Source organism: Schistocerca gregaria, chromosome 2, assembly GCF_023897955.1.
Source record: "Schistocerca gregaria isolate iqSchGreg1 chromosome 2, iqSchGreg1.2, whole genome shotgun sequence".
NCBI classification, from domain to species: Eukaryota; Metazoa; Arthropoda; class Insecta; order Orthoptera; family Acrididae; genus Schistocerca; species Schistocerca gregaria.
The window spans coordinates 924,014,185-924,038,179 of NC_064921.1; the positions used below are offsets into that span (position 1 = coordinate 924,014,185).

The 23,995-nt window shown below is 45.1% G+C and overlaps 1 protein-coding gene across 1 annotated transcript in view; it reads right to left on the reverse strand.

The window, feature by feature from the left end:
* The window catches only part of LOC126336057 (uncharacterized), an 84,662-nt gene extending 70,833 nt beyond the window's left edge, over positions 1–13,829 (reverse strand). Inside the window, exon 1 of the mRNA XM_049999537.1 lies at positions 13,451–13,829. Within this exon, the coding sequence (XP_049855494.1) occupies positions 13,451–13,829 (379 nt within the window). The remainder of the gene's footprint in view (positions 1–13,450) is intronic.
* Positions 13,830–23,995: the final 10,166 nt, after the last annotated feature.

The following is a 23,995-nucleotide window of genomic DNA, read 5'->3' on the forward strand; positions in this document are numbered from 1 at the left end:
CTGCAGTCGTCGACTCGTCACCTTTTTTATAGGGACCAAAGACATTGTAAGTGCGTAGGTAGAGATCGGGACTATAGGCCGTGTGCTCGAGTGCTCCCCAACTGAATTGGCGTAATTCTGCGTTACCAAATTTCCTGTATGGGGACGTGAGTTGTCATGAAGCAGTAGGACGCGATGGCGCGCCATTCCACAACTGCGGTTTTTAACAGACTAGCTCTTCAATAGATGTTCTACGGAGTAGGTCCGTAACTTTATGCTGTCCGACTGCAGTCGTCGACTCCTCACCATTTTTATAGGGACCAAAGACATTGTAAGTGCATAGGTAGAGATGGGGACTATAGGCCATGTGCTCGAGTGCTCCCCAACTGAATTGGCGTAATTCTGCGTTACCAAATTTCCTGTATGGGGACGTGAGTTGTCATGAAGCAGTAGGACGCGATGGCGCGCCATTCCACAACTGCGGTTTTTAACAGACAAGCTCTTCAATAGATGTTCTACGGAGTAGGTCCGTAACTTTATGCTGTCCGACTGCAGTCGTCGACTCGTCACCTTTTTTATAGGGACCAAAGACATTGTAAGTGCGTAGGTAGAGATCGGGACTATAGGCCGTGTGCTCGAGTGCTCCCCAACTGAATTGGCGTAATTCTGCGTTACCAAATTTCCTGTATGGGGACGTGAGTTGTCATGAAGCAGTAGGACGCGATGGCGCGCCTTTCCACAACTGCGGTTTTTAACAGACAAGCTCTTCAATAGATGTTCTACGGAGTAGGTCCGTAACTTTATGCTGTCCGACTGCAGTCGTCGACTCGTCACCTTTTTTATGGGGACCAAAGACATTGTAAGTGCGTAGGTAGAGATCGGGACTATAGGCCGTGTGCTCGAGTGCTCCCCAACTGAATTGGCGTAATTCTGCGTTACCAAATTTCCTGTATGGGTACGTGAGTTGTCATGAAGCAGTAGGACGCGATGTCGCGCCATTCCACAACTGCGGTTTTTAACAGACTAGCTCTTCAATAGATGTTCTACGGAGTAGGTCCGTAACTTTATGCTGTCCGACTGCAGTCGTCGACTCCTCACCATTTTTATAGGGACCAAAGACATTGTAAGTGCATAATTAGAGATCGGGACTATAGGCCATGTGCTCGAGTGCTCCCCAACTGAATTGGCGTAATTCTGCGTTACCAAATTTCCTGTATGGGGACGTGAGTTGTCATGAAGCAGTAGGACGCGATGGCGCGCCTTTCCACAACTGCGGTTTTTAACAGACAAGCTCTTCAATAGATGTTCTACGGAGTAGGTCCGTAACTTTATGCTGTCCGACTGCAGTCGTCGACTCGTCACCATTTTTATAGGGACCAAAGACATTGTAAGTGCGTAGGTAGAGATCGGGACTATAGGCCGTGTGCTCGAGTGCTCCCCAACTGAATTGGCGTAATTCTGCGTTACCAAATTTCCTGTATGGGGACGTGAGTTGTCATGAAGCAGTAGGACGCGATGGCGCGCCATTCCACAACTGCGGTTTTTAACAGACAAGCTCTTCAATAGATGTTCTACGGAGTAGGTCCGTAACTTTATGCTGTCCGACTGCAGTCGTCGACTCGTCACCTTTTTTATAGGGACCAAAGACATTGTAAGTGCGTAGGTAGAGATCGGGACTATAGGCCGTGTGCTCGAGTGCTCCCCAACTGAATTGGCGTAATTCTGCGTTACCAAATTTCCTGTATGGGGACGTGAGTTGTCATGAAGCAGTAGGACGCGGTGGCGCGCCATTCCACAACTGCGGTTTTTAACAGACAAGCTCTTCAATAGATGTTCTACGGAGTAGGTCCGTAACTTTATGCTGTCCGACTGCAGTCGTCGAATCGTCACCTTTTTTATAGGGACCAAAGACATTGTAAGTGCGTAGGTAGAGATCGGGACTATAGGCCGTGTGCTCGAGTGCTCCCCAACTGAATTGGCGTAATTCTGCATTACCAAATTTCCTGTATGGGGACGTGAGTTGTCATGAAGCAGTAGGACGCGATGGCGCGCCTTTCCACAACTGCGGTTTTTAACAGACAAGCTCTTCAATAGATGTTCTACGGAGTAGGTCCGTAACTTTAAGCTGTCCGACTGCAGTCGTCGACTCGTCACCTTTTTTATAGGGACCAAAGACATTGTAAGTGCGTAGGTAGAGATCGGGACTATAGGCCGTGTGCTCGAGTGCTCCCCAACTGAATTGGCGTAATTCTGCATTACCAAATTTCCTGTATGGGGACGTGAGTTGTCATGAAGCAGTAGGACGCGATGGCGCGCCTTTCCACAACTGCGGTTTTTAACAGACAAGCTCTTCAATAGATGTTCTACGGAGTAGGTCCGTAACTTTATGCTGTCCGACTGCAGTCGTCGACTCGTCACCTTTTTTATGGGGACCAAAGACATTGTAAGTGCGTAGGTAGAGATCAGGACTATAGGCCGTGTGCTCGAGTGCTCCCCAACTGAATTGGCATAATTCTGCGTTACCAAATTTCCTGTATGGGTACGTGAGTTGTCATGAAGCAGTAGGACGCGATGGCGCGCCATTCCACAACTGCGGTTTTTAACAGACTAGCTCTTCAATAGATGTTCTACGGAGTAGGTCCGTAACTTTATGCTGTCCGACTGCAGTCGTCGACTCGTCACCATTTTTATAGGGACCAAAGACATTGTAAGTGCATAATTAGAGATCGGGACTATAGGCCATGTGCTCGAGTGCTCCCCAACTGAATTGGCGTAATTCTGCGTTACCAAATTTCCTGTATGGGGACGTGAGTTGTCATGAAGCAGTAGGACGCGATGGCGCGCCATTCCACAACTGCGGTTTTTAACAGACAAGCTCTTCAATAGATGTTCTACGGAGTAGGTCCGTAACTTTATGCTGTCCGACTGCAGTCGTCGACTCGTCACCTTTTTTATAGGGACCAAAGACATTGTAAGTGCGTAGGTAGAGATCGGGACTATAGGCCGTGTGCTCGAGTGCTCCCCAACTGAATTGGCGTAATTCTGCGTTACCAAATTTCCTGTATGGGGACGTGAGTTGTCATGAAGCAGTAGGACGCGATGGCGCGCCATTCCACAACTGCGGTTTTTAACAGACTAGCTCTTCAATAGATGTTCTACGGAGTAGGTCCGTAACTTTATGCTGTCCGACTGCAGTCGTCGACTCCTCACCATTTTTATAGGGACCAAAGACATTGTAAGTGCATAGGTAGAGATCGGGACTATAGGCCATGTGCTCGAGTGCTCCCCAACTGAATTGGCGTAATTCTGCGTTACCAAATTTCCTGTATGGGGACGTGAGTTGTCATGAAGCAGTAGGACGCGATGGCGCGCCATTCCACAACTGCGGTTTTTAACAGACAAGCTCTTCAATAGATGTTCTACGGAGTAGGTCCGTAACTTTATGCTGTCCGACTGCAGTCGTCGACTCGTCACCTTTTTTATAGGGACCAAAGACATTGTAAGTGCGTAGGTAGAGATCGGGACTATAGGCCGTGTGCTCGAGTGCTCCCCAACTGAATTGGCGTAATTCTGCGTTACCATATTTCCTGTATGGGGACGTGAGTTGTCATGAAGCAGTAGGACGCGATGGCGCGCCATTCCACAACTGCGGTTTTTAACAGACAAGCTCTTCAATAGATGTTCTACGGAGTAGGTCCGTAACTTTATGCTGTCCGACTGCAGTCGTCGACTCGTCACCTTTTTTATAGGGACCAAAGACATTGTAAGTGCGTAGGTAGAGATCGGGACTATAGGCCGTGTGCTCGAGTGCTCCCCAACTGAATTGGCGTAATTCTGCGTTACCATATTTCCTGTATGGGGACGTGAGTTGTCATGAAGCAGTAGGACGCGATGGCGCGCCATTCCACAACTGCGGTTTTTAACAGACAAGCTCTTCAATAGATGTTCTACGGAGTAGGTCCGTAACTTTATGCTGTCCGACTGCAGTCGTCGACTCGTCACCTTTTTTATAGGGACCAAAGACATTGTAAGTGCGTAGGTAGAGATCGGGACTATAGGCCGTGTGCTCGAGTGCTCCCCAACTGAATTGGCGTAATTCTGCGTTACCAAATTTCCTGTATGGGGACGTGAGTTGTCATGAAGCAGTAGGACGCGATGGCGCGCCATTCCACAACTGCGGTTTTTAACAGACTAGCTCTTCAATAGATGTTCTACGGAGTAGGTCCGTAACTTTATGCTGTCCGACTGCAGTCGTCGACTCCTCACCATTTTTATAGGGACCAAAGACATTGTAAGTGCATAGGTAGAGATCGGGACTATAGGCCATGTGCTCGAGTGCTCCCCAACTGAATTGGCGTAATTCTGCGTTACCAAATTTCCTGTATGGGGACGTGAGTTGTCATGAAGCAGTAGGACGCGATGGCGCGCCATTCCACAACTGCGGTTTTTAACAGACAAGCTCTTCAATAGATGTTCTACGGAGTAGGTCCGTAACTTTATGCTGTCCGACTGCAGTCGTCGACTCGTCACCTTTTTTATAGGGACCAAAGACATTGTAAGTGCGTAGGTAGAGATCGGGACTATAGGCCGTGTGCTCGAGTGCTCCCCAACTGAATTGGCGTAATTCTGCGTTACCAAATTTCCTGTATGGGGACGTGAGTTGTCATGAAGCAGTAGGACGCGATGGCGCGCCATTCCACAACTGCGGTTTTTAACAGACAAGCTCTTCAATAGATGTTCTACGGAGTAGGTCCATAACTTTATGCTGTCCGACTGCAGTCGTCGGCTCGTCACCTTTTTTATAGGGACCAAAGACATTGTAAGTGCGTAGGTAGAGATCGGGACTATAGGCCGTGTGCTCGAGTGCTCCCCAACTGAATTGGCGTAATTCTGCGTTACCAAATTTCCTGTATGGGGACGTGAGTTGTCATGAAGCAGTAGGACGCGATGGCGCGCCATTCCACAACTGCGGTTTTTAACAGACAAGCTCTTCAATAGATGTTCTACGGAGTAGGTCCGTAACTTTATGCTGTCCGACTGCAGTCGTCGACTCGTCACCTTTTTTATAGGGACCAAAGACATTGTAAGTGCGTAGGTAGAGATCGGGACTATAGGCCGTGTGCTCGAGTGCTCCCCAACTGAATTGGCGTAATTCTGCGTTACCATATTTCCTGTATGGGGACGTGAGTTGTCATGAAGCAGTAGGACGCGATGGCGCGCCATTCCACAACTGCGGTTTTTAACAGACAAGCTCTTCAATAGATGTTCTACGGAGTAGGTCCGTAACTTTATGCTGTCCGACTGCAGTCGTCGACTCGTCACCTTTTTTATAGGGACCAAAGACATTGTAAGTGCGTAGGTAGAGATCGGGACTGTAGGCCGTGTGCTCGAGTGCTCCCCAACTGAATTGGCGTAATTCTGCGTTACCAAATTTCCTGTATGGGGACGTGAGTAGTCATGAAGCAGTAGGACGCGATTGCGCGCCATTCCACAACTGCGGTTTTTAACAGACAAGCTCTTCAATAGATGTTCTACGGAGTAGGTCCGTAACTTTATGCTGTCCGACTGCAGTCGTCGACTCGTCACCTTTTTTATAGGGACCAAAGACATTGTAAGTGCGTAGGTAGAGATCGGGACTATAGGCCGTGTGCTCGAGTGCTCCCCAACTGAATTGGCGTAATTCTGCATTACCAAATTTCCTGTATGGGGACGTGAGTTGTCATGAAGCAGTAGGACGCGATGGCGCGCCTTTCCACAACTGCGGTTTTTAACAGACAAGCTCTTCAATAGATGTTCTACGGAGTAGGTCCGTAACTTTATGCTGTCCGACTGCAGTCGTCGACTCGTCACCTTTTTTATAGGGACCAAAGACATTGTAAGTGCGTAGGAAGAGATCGGGACTATAGGCCGTGTGCTCGAGTGCTCCCCAACTGAATTGGCGTAATTCTGCGTTACCAAATTTCCTGTATGGGGACGTGAGTTGTCATGAAGCAGTAGGACGCGATGGCGCGCCATTCCACAACTGCGGTTTTTAACAGACAAGCTCTTCAATAGATGTTCTACGGAGGAGGTCCGTAACTTTATGCTGTCCGACTGCAGTCGTCGACTCCTCACCTTTTTATAGGGACCAAAGACATTGTAAGTGCGTAGGTAGAGATCGGGACTATAGGCCGTGTGCTCGAGTGCTCCCCAACTGAATTGGCGTAATTCTGCATTACCAAATTTCCTGTATGGTGACGTGAGTTGTCATGAAGCAGTAGGACGCGATGGCGCGCCTTTCCACAACTGCGGTTTTTAACAGACAAGCTCTTCAATAGATGTTCTACGGAGTAGGTCCGTAACTTTAAGCTGTCCGACTGCAGTCGTCGACTCGTCACCTTTTTTATAGGGACCAAAGACATTGTAAGTGCGTAGGTAGAGATCGGGACTATAGGCCGTGTGCTCGAGTGCTCCCCAACTGAATTTGCGTAATTCTGCGTTACCAAATTTCCTGTATGGGGACGTGAGTTGTCATGAAGCAGTAGGACGCGATGGCGCGCCATTCCACAACTGCGGTTTTTAACAGACAAGCTCTTCAATAGATGTTCTACGGAGTAGGTCCGTAACTTTATGCTGTCCGACTGCAGTCGTCGACTCCTCACCTTTTTTATAGGGACCAAAGACGTTGTAAGTGCGTAGGTAGAGATCGGGACTATAGGCCGTGTGCTCGAGTGCTCCCCAACTGAATTGGCGTAATTCTGCATTACCAAATTTCCTGTATGGGGACGTGAGTTGTCATGAAGCAGTAGGACGCGATGGCGCGCCTTTCCACAACTGCGGTTTTTAACAGACAAGCTCTTCAATAGATGTTCTACGGAGTAGGTCCGTAACTTTATGCTGTCCGACTGCAGTCGTCGACTCGTCACCTTTTTTATGGGGACCAAAGACATTGTAAGTGCGTAGGTAGAGATCGGGACTATAGGCCGTGTGCTCGAGTGCTCCCCAACTGAATTGGCGTAATTCTGCGTTACCGAACTTCCTGTATGGGTACGTGAGTTGTCATGAAGCAGTAGGACGCGATGGCGCGCCATTCCACAACTGCGGTTTTTAACAGACTAGCTCTTCAATAGATGTTCTATGGAGTAGGTCCGTAACTTTATGCTGTCCGACTGCAGTCGTCGACTCCTCACCATTTTTATAGGGACCAAAGACATTGTAAGTGCATAATTAGAGATCGGGACTATAGGCCATGTGCTCGAGTGCTCCCCAACTGAATTGGCGTAATTCTGCGTTACCAAATTTCCTGTATGGGGACGTGAGTTGTCATGAAGCAGTAGGACGCGATGGCGCGCCATTCCACAACTGCGGTTTTTAACAGACAAGCTCTTCAATAGATGTTCTACGGAGTAGGTCCGTAACTTTATGCTGTCCGACTGCAGTCGTCGACTCGTCACCAATTTTATAGGGACCAAAGACATTGTAAGTGCGTAGGTAGAGATCGGGACTATAGGCCGTGTGCTCGAGTGCTCCCCAACTGAATTGGCGTAATTCTGCGTTACCAAATTTCCTGTATGGGGACGTGAGTTGTCATGAAGCAGTAGGACGCGATGGCGCGCCATTCCACAACTGCGGTTTTTAACAGACAAGCTCTTCAATAGATGTTCTACGGAGTAGGTCCGTAACTTTATGCTGTCCGACTGCAGTCGTCGACTCGTCACCTTTTTTATAGGGACCAAAGACATTGTAAGTGCGTAGGTAGAGATCGGGACTATAGGCCGTGTGCTCGAGTGCTCCCCAACTGAATTGGCGTAATTCTGCGTTACCAAATTTCCTGTATGGGGACGTGAGTTGTCATGAAGCAGTAGGACGCGATGGCGCGCCATTCCACAACTGCGGTTTTTAACAGACAAGCTCTTCAATAGATGTTCTACGGAGTAGGTCCGTAACTTTATGCTGCCGACTGCAGTCGTCGACTCGTCACCTTTTTTATAGGGACCAAAGACATTGTAAGTGCGTAGGTAGAGATCGGGACTATAGGCCGTGTGCTCGAGTGCTCCCCAACTGAATTGGCGTAATTCTGCGTTACCAAATTTCCTGTATGGGGACGTGAGTTGTCATGAAGCAGTAGGACGCGATGGCGCGCCATTCCACAACTGCGGTTTTTAACAGACAAGCTCTTCAATAGATGTTCTACGGAGTAGGTCCGTAACTTTATGCTGTCCGACTGCAGTCGTCGACTCCTCACCTTTTTTATAGGGACCAAAGACATTGTAAGTGCGTAGGTAGAGATCGGGACTATAGGCCGTGTGCTCGAGTGCTCCCCAACTGAATTGGCGTAATTCTGCGTTACCAAATTTCCTGTATGGGGACGTGAGTTGTCATGAAGCAGTAGGACGCGATGGCGCGCCATTCCACAACTGCGGTTTTTAACAGACAAGCTCTTCAATAGATGTTCTACGGAGTAGGTCCGTAACTTTATGCTGTCCGACTGCAGTCGTCGACTCCTCACCTTTTTTATAGGGACCAAAGACATTGTAAGTGCGTAGGTAGAGATCGGGACTATAGGCCGTGTGCTCGAGTGCTCCCCAACTGAATTGGCGTAATTCTGCGTTACCAAATTTCCTGTATGGGGACGTGAGTTGTCATGAAGCAGTAGGACGCGATGGCGCGCCATTCCACAACTGCGGTTTTTAACAGACAAGCTCTTCAATAGATGTTCTACGGAGTAGGTCCGTAACTTTATGCTGTCCGACTGCAGTCGTCGACTCGTCACCTTTTTTATAGGGACCAAAGACATTGTAAGTGCGTAGGTAGAGATCGGGACTATAGGCCGTGTGCTCGAGTGCTCCCCAACTGAATTGGCGTAATTCTGCGTTACCAAATTTCCTGTGTGGGGACGTGAGTTGTCATGAAGCAGTAGGACGCGATGGCGCGCCATTCCACAACTGCGGTTTTTAACAGACAAGCTCTTCAATAGATGTTCTACGGAGTAGGTCCGTAACTTTATGCTGTCCGACTGCAGTCGTCGACTCGTCACCTTTTTTATAGGGACCAAAGACATTGTAAGTGCGTAGGTAGAGATCGGGACTATAGGCCGTGTGCTCGAGTGCTCCCCAACTGAATTGGCGTAATTCTGCGTTACCAAATTTCCTGTATGGGGACGTGAGTTGTCATGAAGCAGTAGGACGCGATGGCGCGCCATTCCACAACTGCGGTTTTTAACAGACAAGCTCTTCAATAGATGTTCTATGGAGTAGGTCCGTAACTTTATGCTGTCCGACTGCAGTCGTCGACTTGTCACCTTTTTTATAGGGACCAAAGACATTGTAAGTGCGTAGGTAGAGATCGGGACTATAGGCCGTGTGCTCGAGTGCTCCCCAACTGAATTGGCGTAATTCTGCGTTACCAAATTTCCTGTATGGGGACGTGAGTTGTCATGAAGCAGTAGGACGCGATGGCGCGCCATTCCACAACTGCGGTTTTTAACAGACAAGCTCTTCAATAGATGTTCTTCTTTCTCTGACGGATGTCTACCGGTGTTTGTCCTTCGGAAACAACGAAAATAATACCAGCACGTTGGGCGTGTTTGGACGGATTTGGTAATAACGTCGCCATTGTTCACGTTTCCGCATTTACCTCACGCACTTTCGAAAGACTCGAGTGCCACACTAATCCCTTTCTACATGACGATGCGCATACACCTGCATCGGAGTCGTGCTACGTTGTCAATACGCTGCAGCAACACCTTCAGAATGGAACTTTTTGACCGACGCTTACATTGTACTGCCAAAATAAAAATCAGGTCTACTACTTTTAGTGTAAGATTTTCAGATTTAATTGGCGAATGTTTCACTTCTGTGAAAGTTCATGCTAGAACGTCTGTCCACTGTACCAGCGTTCCAGCACCTTTGGTGTCTGGCAGAATTATAGCCTCATCATCCAACCATAAGAGGTTAATTCTATTTCATGAATTTGAATCATTTTCCTAATTTATCCTTGGTTTCTTTTACTTCTTTCTCCGTGTTAAAAGCTAGAAACAATGGAATAGGCTAAAACTCTTTGACTTTCCCTTTCAGTGCTCTGTCAAATTCGTGTCACAGTATTACATTATCCATCTCATCTTCTTCCACTTCCTCTTCCCTCTCATTGAGATTGTCTTCAATTTGCGGTGTCTGTCTTTCCCGTTGTGAAGTATGCTTTTACAGCTTTGCATTTCTCCTCTAACCAGACTCGCTTATCCTAATTTAACGTAATGTAAATCTCTTTTTTATGGGTCTTAGTCTTTACTGGCGGCTTTGTTTTTATATTTTTCTTCCCAGCGACCTCATCTGCTGGCAAATAATGACTTTATCATAGGATGAGAAAGCTGTTATTCCAGTGGAGCTGATCATACTTAGACGCCAGCGCTACAGACGTCAATTCTCTCTCTTTCATTCCAATGAACACAAATTGTACTTATGTTAAAATTCAATGGCAGTGGTAACCCGTAAGTCTTGGCACTACGTTTCATAAACAGTACAACACGGTTGTGGTCACTAGTGTTACGGGGCATGACATAAATTGCTGACCTTGGGACTCCTCAGGAGATGACCTCTTGAGTATTCTTATATTGACACAATGACATCTTAGTGACGACTGCAGTGGGCGCGAAAGCATCAAGATTGGACCGTAAATCGTTGGAAACGCGTCGCCGAGTCAGATGAATGACGTTTACTGCTACGCCAGGTCGGTGAAGGCGTCAGGATACGAAGACATACAGGCGATCGGCCCTCGAAACGGCGACCGGTGAGGGAGAATTATGTTTCGCACGACATTCACCTGCTTTCTTGGGCACTATGGTAGTTATCTAAGGCACTCTGAAAGCTTGCGGTTCTGAAAATTATGGCGGGTCACCTGCATCGACAGACGACTGATGTTATCGCCAGCGGTGGAGGAATTTTCCATCAGAGCAACTCTCCATGTCACAAGGCCAGAATCGTGCCAGTGTGAGGAGCAAGATAGTGAACTCACGTTGATGCCCTGGTCACCAAAATCACTTCATCTCTACCTGACGGATTACGTCTAGGTTGCTATCGGACTATCGGACATCAGCTCTGCTCCCACCAACTGCAGACCCGTAATTGGCAACTTGCGAGTACACATCTGCCTCCTGCTAACTCCATAACCCCACCACTGAGTTAATCGAGTCCATGTCACGACGGATTACTGCTTTATTGCGTTCAACGGTGGTGAGCCGTGGCTGGCTGTTGCTACGCGTTGGATTAAATCTTGGTTGCTACTCTGTGTTTAGTCTCCCGCGGTTATAGCGATTATGCTGTTATCCTCTCTTTCAGCGGTAGCAGCAGAGGTGTGCACCGATATTCGCACCAAGGATTATCTTTGGCCTGGCGCTTATAGTTTCCGTCTGGGCTGTGTAAGGGCAGTTGGTCGGTTGGAGTGGAGCAACGAGGAAATCTCCACGGCTCGTGGTTTGGCCGGACCGCTGGCGGTCTCTATGCGGTGTCACACTGTGGTGCTGTTCCCATTGCTACGAGTTTCTTGCCTTACAGATCCTGGACATGAAAAGTTGAGTTATGACTTAATCACCTAGTAAGTCACCACTTTTCACATTGTGTTGTTTGGTGTTCGTTGTCGGCTGTTGGGGTATTCGCGCGAGCAACATGTGTTTTCAAGTTGGCAAATTTTAGCCACCCTCCGGTGGAGTTTAACTGAATTTGGTTGTTTTAACTGAAGTGCACCATACTGCCTTGTGGCCGTTAACGTTCCGGTTACCTGCCATGGCCGTTGACGTAATTTCAGGCCGTGCATTTTCCTCATCGTGTTGTCGCTGTACAGCGCGGTGTTTGACAGCTCAATATATTGTAGGCGCCAATATGTCCTACGTTGTTCCATTTAAGTCCTTGTTGTGTGCCGGACGGGTGAAGCGGAGGTTATCTTGTCGGTGGGTCCGTTGACTGTCGGGCGGTTGGGTTGCTGTCGGATCCGCAATGGTTGGCCGACTGCTTGTCTTACCTAAGTGAGCATTAGTGTTTGAATTCCAGGCCGACCCTCGGAACTTCTGAAAGCCCGTGGGTGGACTGCCTTTTCTTGTTTGTTCTTGTTGTTTGCACTTGTATGACTTCTAGCCGATTTTTAGATTAAGGTTGTTTTGCCCTTAAGGCATCAGATGGCCTGGGCCTTCAGCCTATTTTAAGAACTGTTTTATGTAAAGCATTTAGCATTTTTAAAATTCATGAAACTTCCTGGCAGATTAAAACTTTGTGCCCGACCGAGACTCGAACTCGGGACCTTTGCCTTTCGCGGGCAAGTGCTCTACCACCTTTTTTTTTTTTTTTAAATCTCATTTTGTTTGCATGTGTTCGTTGCATCTGCTCGGGGCGGACGTCGTAAGACATCCATTTATGTTCGTTGTTGATCGGTTGACTCAGTTTTTTTTATTACAGAGGGCACGTAATCCTCTGACCGAACACGCTGAGCTACCGTGCCGGCTACCACCTGAGCTACCGAAGCACGACTCACGCCCGGTACTCACAGCTTTACTTCTGCCAGAATGGTAGAGCACTTGTCCGCGAGAGGCAAAGGTCCCGAGTTCGAGTCTCGGTCGGGCACACAGTTTTAATCTGCCAGGAAGTTTCATATCAGCGCACACTCCGCTGCAGAGTGAAAATCTCATTCTTTAAAATTCATGTTATTGAGTCTTAAATGTTGGGCCGTCAGCAGATTTTGAATTTAAGTTATTTTGCTCTTAAAGTGTTAGATTCTTTAGGCCTTCAGCCTAATTAAGGAACTATTTTAAGATAAGTCTTTGTCTTTGAAATTTCTGGCAACGGCCTTGCCGCGTTGGATACACCGGTTCCCGTGAGTTCACCGAAGTTAAGCGCTGTCAGGCGTGGTCGGCACTTGGATGGGTGACCATTCAGGCCGCCATGCGCTGTTGCCATTTTTCGGGGTGCCCTCAGCCTCATGGTGCCAAGTGAGGAGCTACTCGACCGAATAGTAACGGTGTCGGTCAAGAATACCATCACAACGACCGGGAGAGCGGTGTGTTGACCCCACTCCCCTACTATCCGCATCCTCCATTGAGGATGACACGGCGGTCGGATGGTCCCGATAGGCCACTCGTGGCCTGAAGACTAGGTGCTTTTAAATTTCCCATTTTGGTTGAGCTTTAAATTATTGGCTTTTGTCGTTTTTAAATTAAAGTGATCTTGCCCTCAAGGCATAAGATTGTACGGCGCAGTCAGCCGCTAATTAAGTTCCAAGACAAAATCTACGTTTTTTTTTTCTTCTCTCACGTAATGCTGGATCAAATAAAAGGCTGTATGTTCGAGTGTAAGTGACAGCCGCTTATTTTGGCCCCTTTCCACACTGCCAGTCCTGCGGGCTTAGCAGGGCGTCTCAGGTGGACCAGCACTGAATCAGGGAGATAGTAACAATGTTTTAAGAGTACGCAGCAAAACAGAGGGCGGTAATACGGGTCTTCGGTACGTACCGAGCAGCCTGGTGGAGCTGGTCTTGGCGATGTAGAGGGCGGCGGTGGCAACGAGCACGGAGACCCCGACGGCGGCCCACAGGTACGCAGAGAAGGGCAGCAGCGGCACCTGCCAGCCGGGTAGGGGGCGCGGCTTTGGCGCCAGGCACGTGATGCCGGTTCGGTAGTAGGAGCGCGAGTAGTCCAGCCAGATGTGCTCGTAGTACCAGTAGCCCAGCGACGCGTAGCTCGCGTCCACCAGATCGCGCACCACGGCGCCCATCAAGCCGTTCCCGGACCCGTTGTCCCAGATCTGGCCCCACTTGTCTTCCGTCTCCAGCGTGAGGCGGCAGGTCGCGTTCACCTGTGCGATACTATAAGGTAGTAAATTTATTGACATCTTGGGTTTTCAGGTGTTCCGCCGGACATAAGCGGTTCTAGGCGCTTCAGTCTGGAACCGCACGACCGCTATGGTCGCAGGTTCGAATCCTGCTTCGATGTGTGTGTTGTCCTTATGTTAGTTAGGTTTAAATGGTTCTAAGTTCTAGGGGACGTATGACCTCAGATGTTAAGTCCCATAGCGCTCAGAACCCTTTGAACAATTTTTTTTTTTCGTTCTGCCAGGTAGCAGCGTTGCACTTGCACGATTTTTCAGTAGCGTAACACGTTACCTTCATCAGGTGTTACCCGAGACTACTCCTCGAGTGGACCTGGTGCAGTATTTATGCCTGTGGCCTTCCCCCTCCACCAGGCTCTCCCCCTGCGGTCCGCGCCCGCTCGTTGCGATCTGCTGCAGTCGGGGGACTGGTGGGAAATGTCAAGGACGACCTGGGCTTACGGAAACCAGGGATTTGTAATATCCCTTGCCAATGTGGCATGTGCTACATTGGTCAGGCGACATGAACAGTACATATCAGGTGCAAGAAACATCAGACGCACACCCAATTAAGACGGGCAACAACTGCCTAGAACTAGGTCACGCCATGAATTATGAAGAAACCACGTTTCTAGTAAAGACGCCAAAATTTTGGGATAGTGTTATAAGTGAGTCAATAGAGATAAAAGTGGCCGATAATCTCATGAACCGTGACATCGGGCACCGGCTAAGTAGAGCCTGGGATCATGCTCTGGAATTGCTGAAGAAGCAACGGGGACAGCTACAGCACTCAACAAATAGAAGAACTGAAGGCGTGGACATGGAGAAAGATCTCTATACAGAGTTCCAGGTGCACCAGACCGAAGATGGAACGTCCAGGTTCGGGACTGACGGGCGCGGTCCGCAAAGGCAACATGTAGAACCGCAGCGGGCCGAAACTGGAACGGCAACGCTGCAGCAGGTCACAGTGGACGGGAGAGGACCACAGGGGGAATGCGAGGTACCACAGACGGGATTCCAAAAGCACCAGACCGAAGATGGAACTCCCAGTAGCGTGTCTGCCGGGCGAGAACAGCAAAAAGAACACACAGGACTGCAGCGGACAGAAACGCGAGCGGCAGTGCTCCAAAAGATCGCAGCGAGCGGGCGCGGACCGCAGAGGGAGCACCTAGTGAAGGGGGAAGGTCATAGGCACAAATACTGGACCAGGTCCACTCAAGGAGTAGTCTCAGGTCGCACCTTATGAAGGTAACGAGTTACGCTACCGAAATATCGTGCAAGTACGGCGCTGAAATCCGGCAACCCAGATTTCATTAGATCGCAGGGAAAGTCTGAATAATTACAGTAAATTTAATTTTACTGCTAGTGTTATACAGGGCGATCAAGCTAACATCTTCCGCTGAGATATTCCCCGAGCTGTTTCAGATGTCGTAATTCTGTTTGACCAAAATGGGAGCCCACAGGCTTGCCTCGTTGAATATACCGTTTCTCGTCAGACTACCGAAGTTGTGTAACGCCGGGCGTGGTCGGTACCTTAGTGGGCTCCTGTGTAACTTACGCGCTGTTGGTGATTCTATTACCCTTTCCGGTATAGAAAAAAAGGAGCTGTAGTGTGGAGTAACTGATCGCCTGTCCTACATTAAATACCAATCTTCTCCGCAGTGTGTCATGGATTGAGACCATGTGACACTACTGATAGTGATCCGTACATCGGTTTGGGCTGTTACATTCAGAGGCCCTCTTACAATGCGAACATGATACACACACACAAACACACACACACACACACAACACATAACACACATACTCATTAAAGACATCTAACCGTATCACATTCATTTAACACCGAATGAATGGTATCAGTGGGCACGAACGATAGGAAAAGCCTTCCCAATTCGGCACCAGAACCTGCCCCTCGGCATCCTCCAGTCAGTACATCTCACTAAATGACGCATAATCTCTTTCAATAGATGTATCAGTTACCGAGCTATTCGTTTAAACAATGTTCGATATTTCAAAAGCAGCTACAATAATTTCTGCTGCTAGTAGAGTATTTGCAGTACAGAAGAACCCAAGTGCGTTCGACTCTTCAAAATTCGATAGTAGTCTAGCAAAAATTACAATTCTTTGAGCTTATGGTTTGTTTATTTTCAACAGTTTAGATAGGCTGCCTTGGATGTAGTTACCAGTTGTCAGCTTGTATTTCCTTACTGTCGCTACTTACGATTATATGAAAGAGCGCAAGTCTTTATCATTTACTGCATTTACCAAGACTTCAGTACTAACATTTCTCAACTACAATAGAACAGAGCTTGCGAAGAAAATGACTGAGTAGTGTAACGAAAGTAAGGCTAACATGCTGTGTTACCTAGTCGTGTCACGAACTGAGCCATATTTCAAGAAAACGGTTCTCACAGATCCACTCCGCTGTGGGGCGGCGAAGAAGTTGTCGAATGAGTTGTTTGAATGTTCATTTCACGTAACAGACTATTGCCGATGCAACATATGTGGGACGGCGAAGAAGTCGTTGTTTAATGTTGAATGAAAGTTGAACATTGCCACCTTAAATCACGCGAGCCCTGGCAACTAATTTGGTGGCCAGTCAGAAAGCGAAGGGAAACTTACTGACCTTAGTTCCCAGTCTGCACGGCCACATTCCTGTACAGCCCAGCTAAACGAAAAATATCCATAGTTCTTCACGGGATTAGGGCTGCTTCAATAAAATTTAAAGTTCCAAACAAGATTTTATTATCTTAAAGGCTCACACAAATTACTCGAAACTTCTGAAAATGCTAAAGACATTAAATATTGTTAATTCAGCCAATCGTTTAATAGTTCAGAGGCGACTTCTACAGCAAGTTCCTCCCGAATAGTTCATTACTCTAACTAACGGTGCTCTATTAATAGTTCGCAATAATGTTAAAAAAAAAAGATTAATGCTCGCCTTAAAAGTGGAGTTAGTCACCACTTGCCACGCGGAATTATACTTCACACGGACGGCACAATAACAGTTTGTTACCAAAGTCTAAACGATCCAGGACGGTGTACCGTCCTTGCGATTTTCAATGTCCGTTTACATTGCTAAGTACGCGCATGTCACAGCCCGCTATGACGTCACCCGAGGCGAGGCGCGATCGGACGTTAAGCTCGCGTGGACTAGGCGTTGGTCTAATGCGGAGTGAGCTTCCTACTGCCTCTGCCGCTCTTTTTATATAGCTCCGGCGCGTACCGCCAAGAGAGCATCTGTTCTTTCCGTTCCTATGCAGATGCCTGCAGCCTCCAAATGATCGCTATCTCAGGCACATAATCTTAAATATCACATTTAATAATAGCTTTACAAACTTCTCAATTTTTGTATACATACATCTGAGCAGTACAGAAGCACGTAGAAAATCTCAGCCCGCTAAAATTAAAACTTTACTCTCTAGAATTTTTACAATGGAACTAACGGTAGATTGTTACCTCTGAACCATAGCTTTATCAAGACTTGTATCAGCTGTTAATTATGCTACAAGACTAAAACTTGGTGTAGCTTTGTTAATTGTCCTATCTGATCATTGGTCTTAAAGAATTTGTTTTATCAATAAAATTTACAGTACTTAATCTATAATGCTTATGTACATTTTACTCACAAAAGTAGTTTTTACTAAATTACTAAAAAACTAGAAGAGGTAACTGATTGTGGTATTTCCATTATTATTATTAGGGTGAACTGAAGCATCCTACCAATTTTCAATATTGTAGCTCTATTATTTCGCGCCTCTGATTTTTCCGAAGAACGCGGATTCTGGAGTCAATTTTAGTTTTATGGTTTTGGAAACCAGCACCACTCATTAATGACTTCTTACTGCACCTTCTCACCAAATTTTGGCTTCCTAGCGTCATTATTTAGCGCCTCCTATTTTTCTTTCAAAACGTGAATTTTACGTAAACTACTAATTTTATAACATTAAGATTTGTTACCTGAAACATTATTACATAGAACTATACTTTAACAAAGTTTTACACACAAATCTTAATTTTTACTTTTATGTTAAATGTGGTGCAATACTATATGCAGGCGCGTTACGATGACGTGACGCTACTAGCAGTGAACTAGGGTAAGTCCCGTGCACTCGCTCGCCTCTGTATCTTATACATGATACAGCGCTTGCTTTGCTTCATCACCCCCTTTTTAATTTTCGTGAAAATCTATTTTTGAACAAAATTAAATTTCTAAAAGAACAAACAAGCGATGGATTACTTTAGTATACCTCTTTCAACTTAAGTTGCTTCTTCTTAGGAAATTCCTTATTACTACATACACAAAATAACCATACTCATATACACATAGAAAACCTAGTACAGAAGACATTCACAAATTATTTACATACATTTACATGGAAATATAAATTTTTCAATGGTTACAAAATAGTTATTTTTTTTTTCTTTAAAATCAGTCTCTTCCTGAAAAAGAAAATACACACGACTTTTATCACTGCAACGCACTCACATTTTTCTTTTACTATAATACTCGGCACTGTGGTGGGTGTCCTATTGTAACACTCATTTAATTTCACTGATTGACAAAATTGTGGGAGGAAATTGTATTCACTGTGGTTTGCGTCTCTACTTCCAATCTCCCTACCGCTTGTTGTCAGTCATTCATGCAGCCTGCATGTCCCTGAGAAACAGACAATACAGTCTTAGTTTCTGTTTTCAACTTATATCTAAGGTAGGACAAAGTACATTTTATAGTTTATATTCTGGCACTATTTTACTAATTGTGAAGTTGTCAGAAAGACATTTAGCACTAAGTCGTATCTGATACAATAGCTCCTACTTTCTTCTTTCATAAATAATCTTTTAGGTTCCTAAATAGTGAAAATTCTTTTAGCAAATTAATATATTAAGATCTTGCTTCAACTTAGAAAATTGAGTAACCTTTTAGTTTTAATGTACTCTGGCTTAATTATCGTATGGATTAGTTCATCAAAGAAGTCATTTGCTGACCAGCACTTTGCTTTATTGTATGAATTACTAAAGAAATTAGTTATTTTCAGCATACCGATTCCAAATTTCTGCATTTTCCAATATTTGTGTGTTTCTGTTGTCTGTTTAACTATTTATTTGCCTCAAGCAAGATTTAGCGTTTTTCACCATTTCACGAGACGTGAGGGAATTATTCTTAAATCCTACATCATTTACTTCAATTTACTTACTTCACTTCTTCACCTTATTCATTTTCTCCCTTTTCTTCCAGATTCAAAATACTTCATTTCTCCACTTCTTTCTCCCTTTTCCTTTTGTTAGCCTATTGACGTCCTGTTTCTATATATTTGGTGCGATCCTCACACCACTTCCACACATCTCCATTTATTTAATTCTAAAACGCCATTGCTTGCCTCTATGAGCATTACCTTCTTACGCTGTTTTCCTTCAGACAACCTTATTTCTAGCAACATACTACCTTCTGCATAATCTCATGGATTATTCATATTCATACCGTACTTCGTATACTGCAAAGTGTCTCTCTTAGTTGTAGTTTCTAACCCTTTACAATTACATGAAATATTTTAATTTATTTATTTTAGCCATGTTTGCCTCTTATTGGTACTCAGACTTTTGTTTTGCCATTCACTAGGTAGATCCTTACTAAGAATACTTAAAACCTAATAGCATATATACAACATGAAGACATATGTGATTCTTACCTGTTATGATAGACCAGAAGAAGGGAATGAAACTTGAAAAGGAAATAAAGTTTCACCCAGCTGGGACTGCACGGTACGCCAAACCGTGTATCCGCCAAAGAGTGGCAGACTCCCTACAGTAATTAATTACTGTTAATTTTAAATTCCTTTAGATCCACAATATTTCTTAGACCTAGTTCTCTCTTACTCTTTGGATATTCCAAACGATAGGCATTTGCATGAGGTTTACTTACTATTCTAAATGGTCCATGATATACATGCATAAACTTTTTAGTTTCTGCAGAAATTTTCTTTGATTTTTCTTTTGTTTTGACCAGCACTAGCTCACCAATTTTAAAACTAGTGGGGGAAGCCCTTGCATCATGCCTCTTTTTCCTATCTAAAGCTCTTTCCTCATTCTCACTGAAAACCAAATTTTCCTGCAAGTATCCTTTATTCTTTATTACTCTAATAGGCAGTTCCCAAGTTTCATTACTACCGCCTATATGACTTCCTATAAAAGACTCTCTTATCACTTTAGAGTCAGGTAAAGTTAAAATTAAGTTGTTCTGATCAAAATTGATCTTTCCCTGGTACTTTGATAAGAAATCAGTACCAATCAACATATCAACACTTAAGCCTAGCACAATCAAACAAGGATGATCTATTACTACGTCGTTTATACCAATGGGTATCAAAGCTTCGTGTTGAACTGGTCTAGAGACTTTTCCAGTAGCACCTATAATCTTTAAGCCACTTACTTTCATAACTGTTAACTTCTCTTTATTGGGTATGGTGTCAAAAAATGTTTGTGATAAAGCACTTGCTTCACTGCCACTGTCAAGCAGACAACGCACAGTGACTCCTGATATGTTTACTTTGATAACAGGGTGAGTTATTTTACATTGAACAGGTTGCTCACACACCTCGTCTAATAAATCTCGTTCTATGTTCTTCCAGCTAAAGTAATTCTGATCAGTTGCCATTACATTTACATTTACATCCTGGGGCTCATCATGCTCTATAATCTTAGCTGCTTTCTCTAATCTGTCCACTAACTTTAAATCGAAGCATCTGACGACTTTTTCTACTTTTGTTTGCTGCACATCAGCCAAACTATCCTCTACCTCTGAGCAACTGCGTCCCTGCGCAATATTGCTGTTCATAAGAATGTCGTCACCTTCAACCATTTGTGGCACATTTACACAGCTACTAGATTCTTTCACCTCGTTACTATTTCTACCCCCTTCATTCATCATTTCCTCCTCTCTAAAGTTTTGCAGTACTGATTCTACTTCTGCTACTTCTACTTCAGCTTTTAGATTGCCATTTTCATCGAAGATGTAAGCTTTTACTTCATCATTATTCCCATCAGACTCAAACCCATTATCTATTTCTTCCCCATTATCTACCTTGAGTTCCTGTTCTTCCTTGACCCATTTTTCTAGTGTATCCAAAATACTATCCACTATTTTGTGAGAGTGGCTTAACACATCACTGGTATTATCTGTATTTATTTCGTCATCCATGTTGTCTGTCTGTGTATGTTGGCTGATTGTCTGTGTTTCCGTTACTGGCTGTGTTACTGTTACCGCCTGGTGAGCGCCAGTTTCCTCATAGACGGGATTTAGTTTCCCACACGCGGCCTGTTGTGTTCATCTGTGACACCACTAGATATAGTAGCATCATGACTCCCTTCTTGTCTTAATGGCATAGTATTTACTTCTCCACTTTCGTCATAGTAGTAGTTACGAAAGCGTGGTGAGTATCTACCCCCTCTTCCTCTGCCACGGCTTTGGTTTCGATAGTTTGTTTTGGTGTGCCTAACTTCCATATTTCTAACGTTCACGTTTCCATTATTTTGTACGTGATTGTTAGAAGATTTGTTATTCTGCTGCACCTGCTCCTCAGCAGCAGCTACTCTTTCCACTCTTTCCAGATATTCAATAAATTTGTCTATATTATCTCTAGGGGCGGAAATGATCCTCTTCTGCCAGTACCACGGCAGCTTACCTTCTAAACCCATAATGATCATATCTGGCTTCATCTTTTCTGTCAAATGTGACAGTCTTGAAACCCACTTCCTAGCGAAATCCTTTACTGATTCACGCCCTGGGAAAAACTTCTTACCACTCCAGAATTCCCTTAACACATCATTTTGTTTGTTATGTGACCAGTATTCGTTGAGAAATGCAGACTTAAATTCAGATAAAGTTTTACATTTGATCATTACATCCGCTGACCATCGCAAAGCATCACCTGACAAATGACTTCTTATAAATGAAATTTTTTCTCTTTCTGACCAAGTGTTGGGGAGAACATCCTCATAGTCATTCCAAAATTCAAGAGGGTGAATGTACTTATCAGGATCAAAGCGCAAAAACTGTCGACACCCTATAAAAGCGGCGTCAACTGAAGTCACATGCTGTACAGTAGAATGACTAGAATTAACAGAGGTTACTCTATTTTCTAGGTTAGCAATGTTAGTATTTAATTCCTCTACTTGTGACTCTACTGCTTCTATCCTGGCAGAACATCTTTGTTCCACTGCACCACGAATTTCGGTACAGGTTTCTTTTACTTTCTCAATGTTTTTCTGACAAGTATCTACTTTAATTTGTACCTCTTTAACTTTGTCAGAGCAAAGTTTGGACTCGTTGCTCAATCTTTCGGACAACCTCACTTCCAAAAGTTCATCTGCCTCTTGATAATTTTTTTGAATTTGATCTATTTCACATTTGAAAGTACTATGCATTTTAGTTAACTGTTGCCCTACTTTTACTTGAATGTCATGATGAATAGCATCTATCTTATAATTCAAACTATTCCATTTTGATTGCAGTTCTTCTTTTAGTTCTTTATTACTATCCTCAATTTTAGCCTCAATTTTATTTTGGTTTGATTCGAGTTTGGCAAACAGTATTTGCATCCAATCCGGAGCTTCTACCTTGATGCTTTGTATCTCTTGACTTGACTGAGCTGGAGATATATTGAGCTCAGTTTCACTACCTGACAAAGTTAGCAACTCTACTGGCTCCCTTTTGACTTCTATTTCACTTATTGATTGCATCCCTGCACTCTCATTTAAATTAAAGTCATAATTTACTGGTGACAAATTACGTTCTAGTTCAATATTTGAGGGATTAATGGAACCATCCTCATTAAACTCAATTCCTGATCCTGAGGATTCTTGGTCAGAGACCGGTTCCCTTCTGAAATGTACACTACTTTCCATATCTTTTAGTTTGTTAGCAGCAGTTAATAAATATTTTAAAAGTCTTTGACTTAACTTAAATGCTTGATTTCGACGAATGATGTCGTCGCGGTGTACCAGCAATCGTGATGCGACGCGTCGCGACGTATTGAAGGCAGCAGCAGCAGCTGTAGCGTCGAGTACCGCCACAGGAATCGCCTACTGCAATAGCTCCAGGGGGGGGGGGCAGCAAGGCACCGTTGACCGCTCGGCGCAGCCGGCAGCTGTCTCGCAGATCAGCGCAGCTCCGCGATGACGCACCGTCTTCCTTTAGTCTCAGCGCCGTCGGCAGCCGCGATCCAGCATCGTCGCCTTCCTCACCATCGTCACTAACCAACGTACAGCGGTAGACACTTATTGTTTATACACTACACCCGCCTTTACTGGTAACATTGTTCCCACACTAGTTCAATTCAGTGTCCTGTTATTGCCTACCGAGTTCGTTAATTTATACCAATCGCTTTCACACATCGAGCACTTTTATTTGCTTTTAATTCAGTTTTCCCGGCCGATAAGCACCATATGTGGGGCGGCGAAGAAGTTGTCGAATGAGTTGTTTGAATGTTCATTTCACGTAACAGACTATTGCCGATGCAACATATGTGGGACGGCGAAGAAGTCGTTGTTTAATGTTGAATGAAAGTTGAACATTGCCACCTTAAATCACGCGAGCCTGGCAACTAATTTGGTGGCCAGTCAGAAAGCGAAGGGAAACTTACTAACCTTAGTTCCCAGTCTGCACGGCCACATTCCTGTACAGCCCAGCTAAACGAAAAATATCCATAGTTCTTCACGGGATTAGGGCTGCTTCAATAAAATTTAAAGTTCCAAACAAGATTTTATTATCTTAAAGGCTCACACAAATTACTCAAAACTTCTGAAAATGCTAAAGACATTAAATATTGTTAATTCAGCCAATCGTTTAATAGTTCAGAGGCGACTTCTACAGCAAGTTCCTCCCGAATAGTTCATTACTCTAACTAACGGTGCTCTATTAATAGTTCGCAATAATGTTAAAAAAAAAGATTAATGCTCGCCTTAAAAGTGGAGTTAGTCACCACTTGCCACGCGGAATTATACTTCACACGGACGGCACAATAACAGTTTGTTACCAAAGTCTAAACGATCCAGGACGGTGTACAGTCCTCGCGATTTTCAATGTCCGTTTACATTGCTAAGTACGCGCATGTCACAGCCCGCTATGACGTCACCCGAGGCGAGGCGCGATCGGACGTTAAGCTCGCGTGGACTAGGCGTTGGTCTAA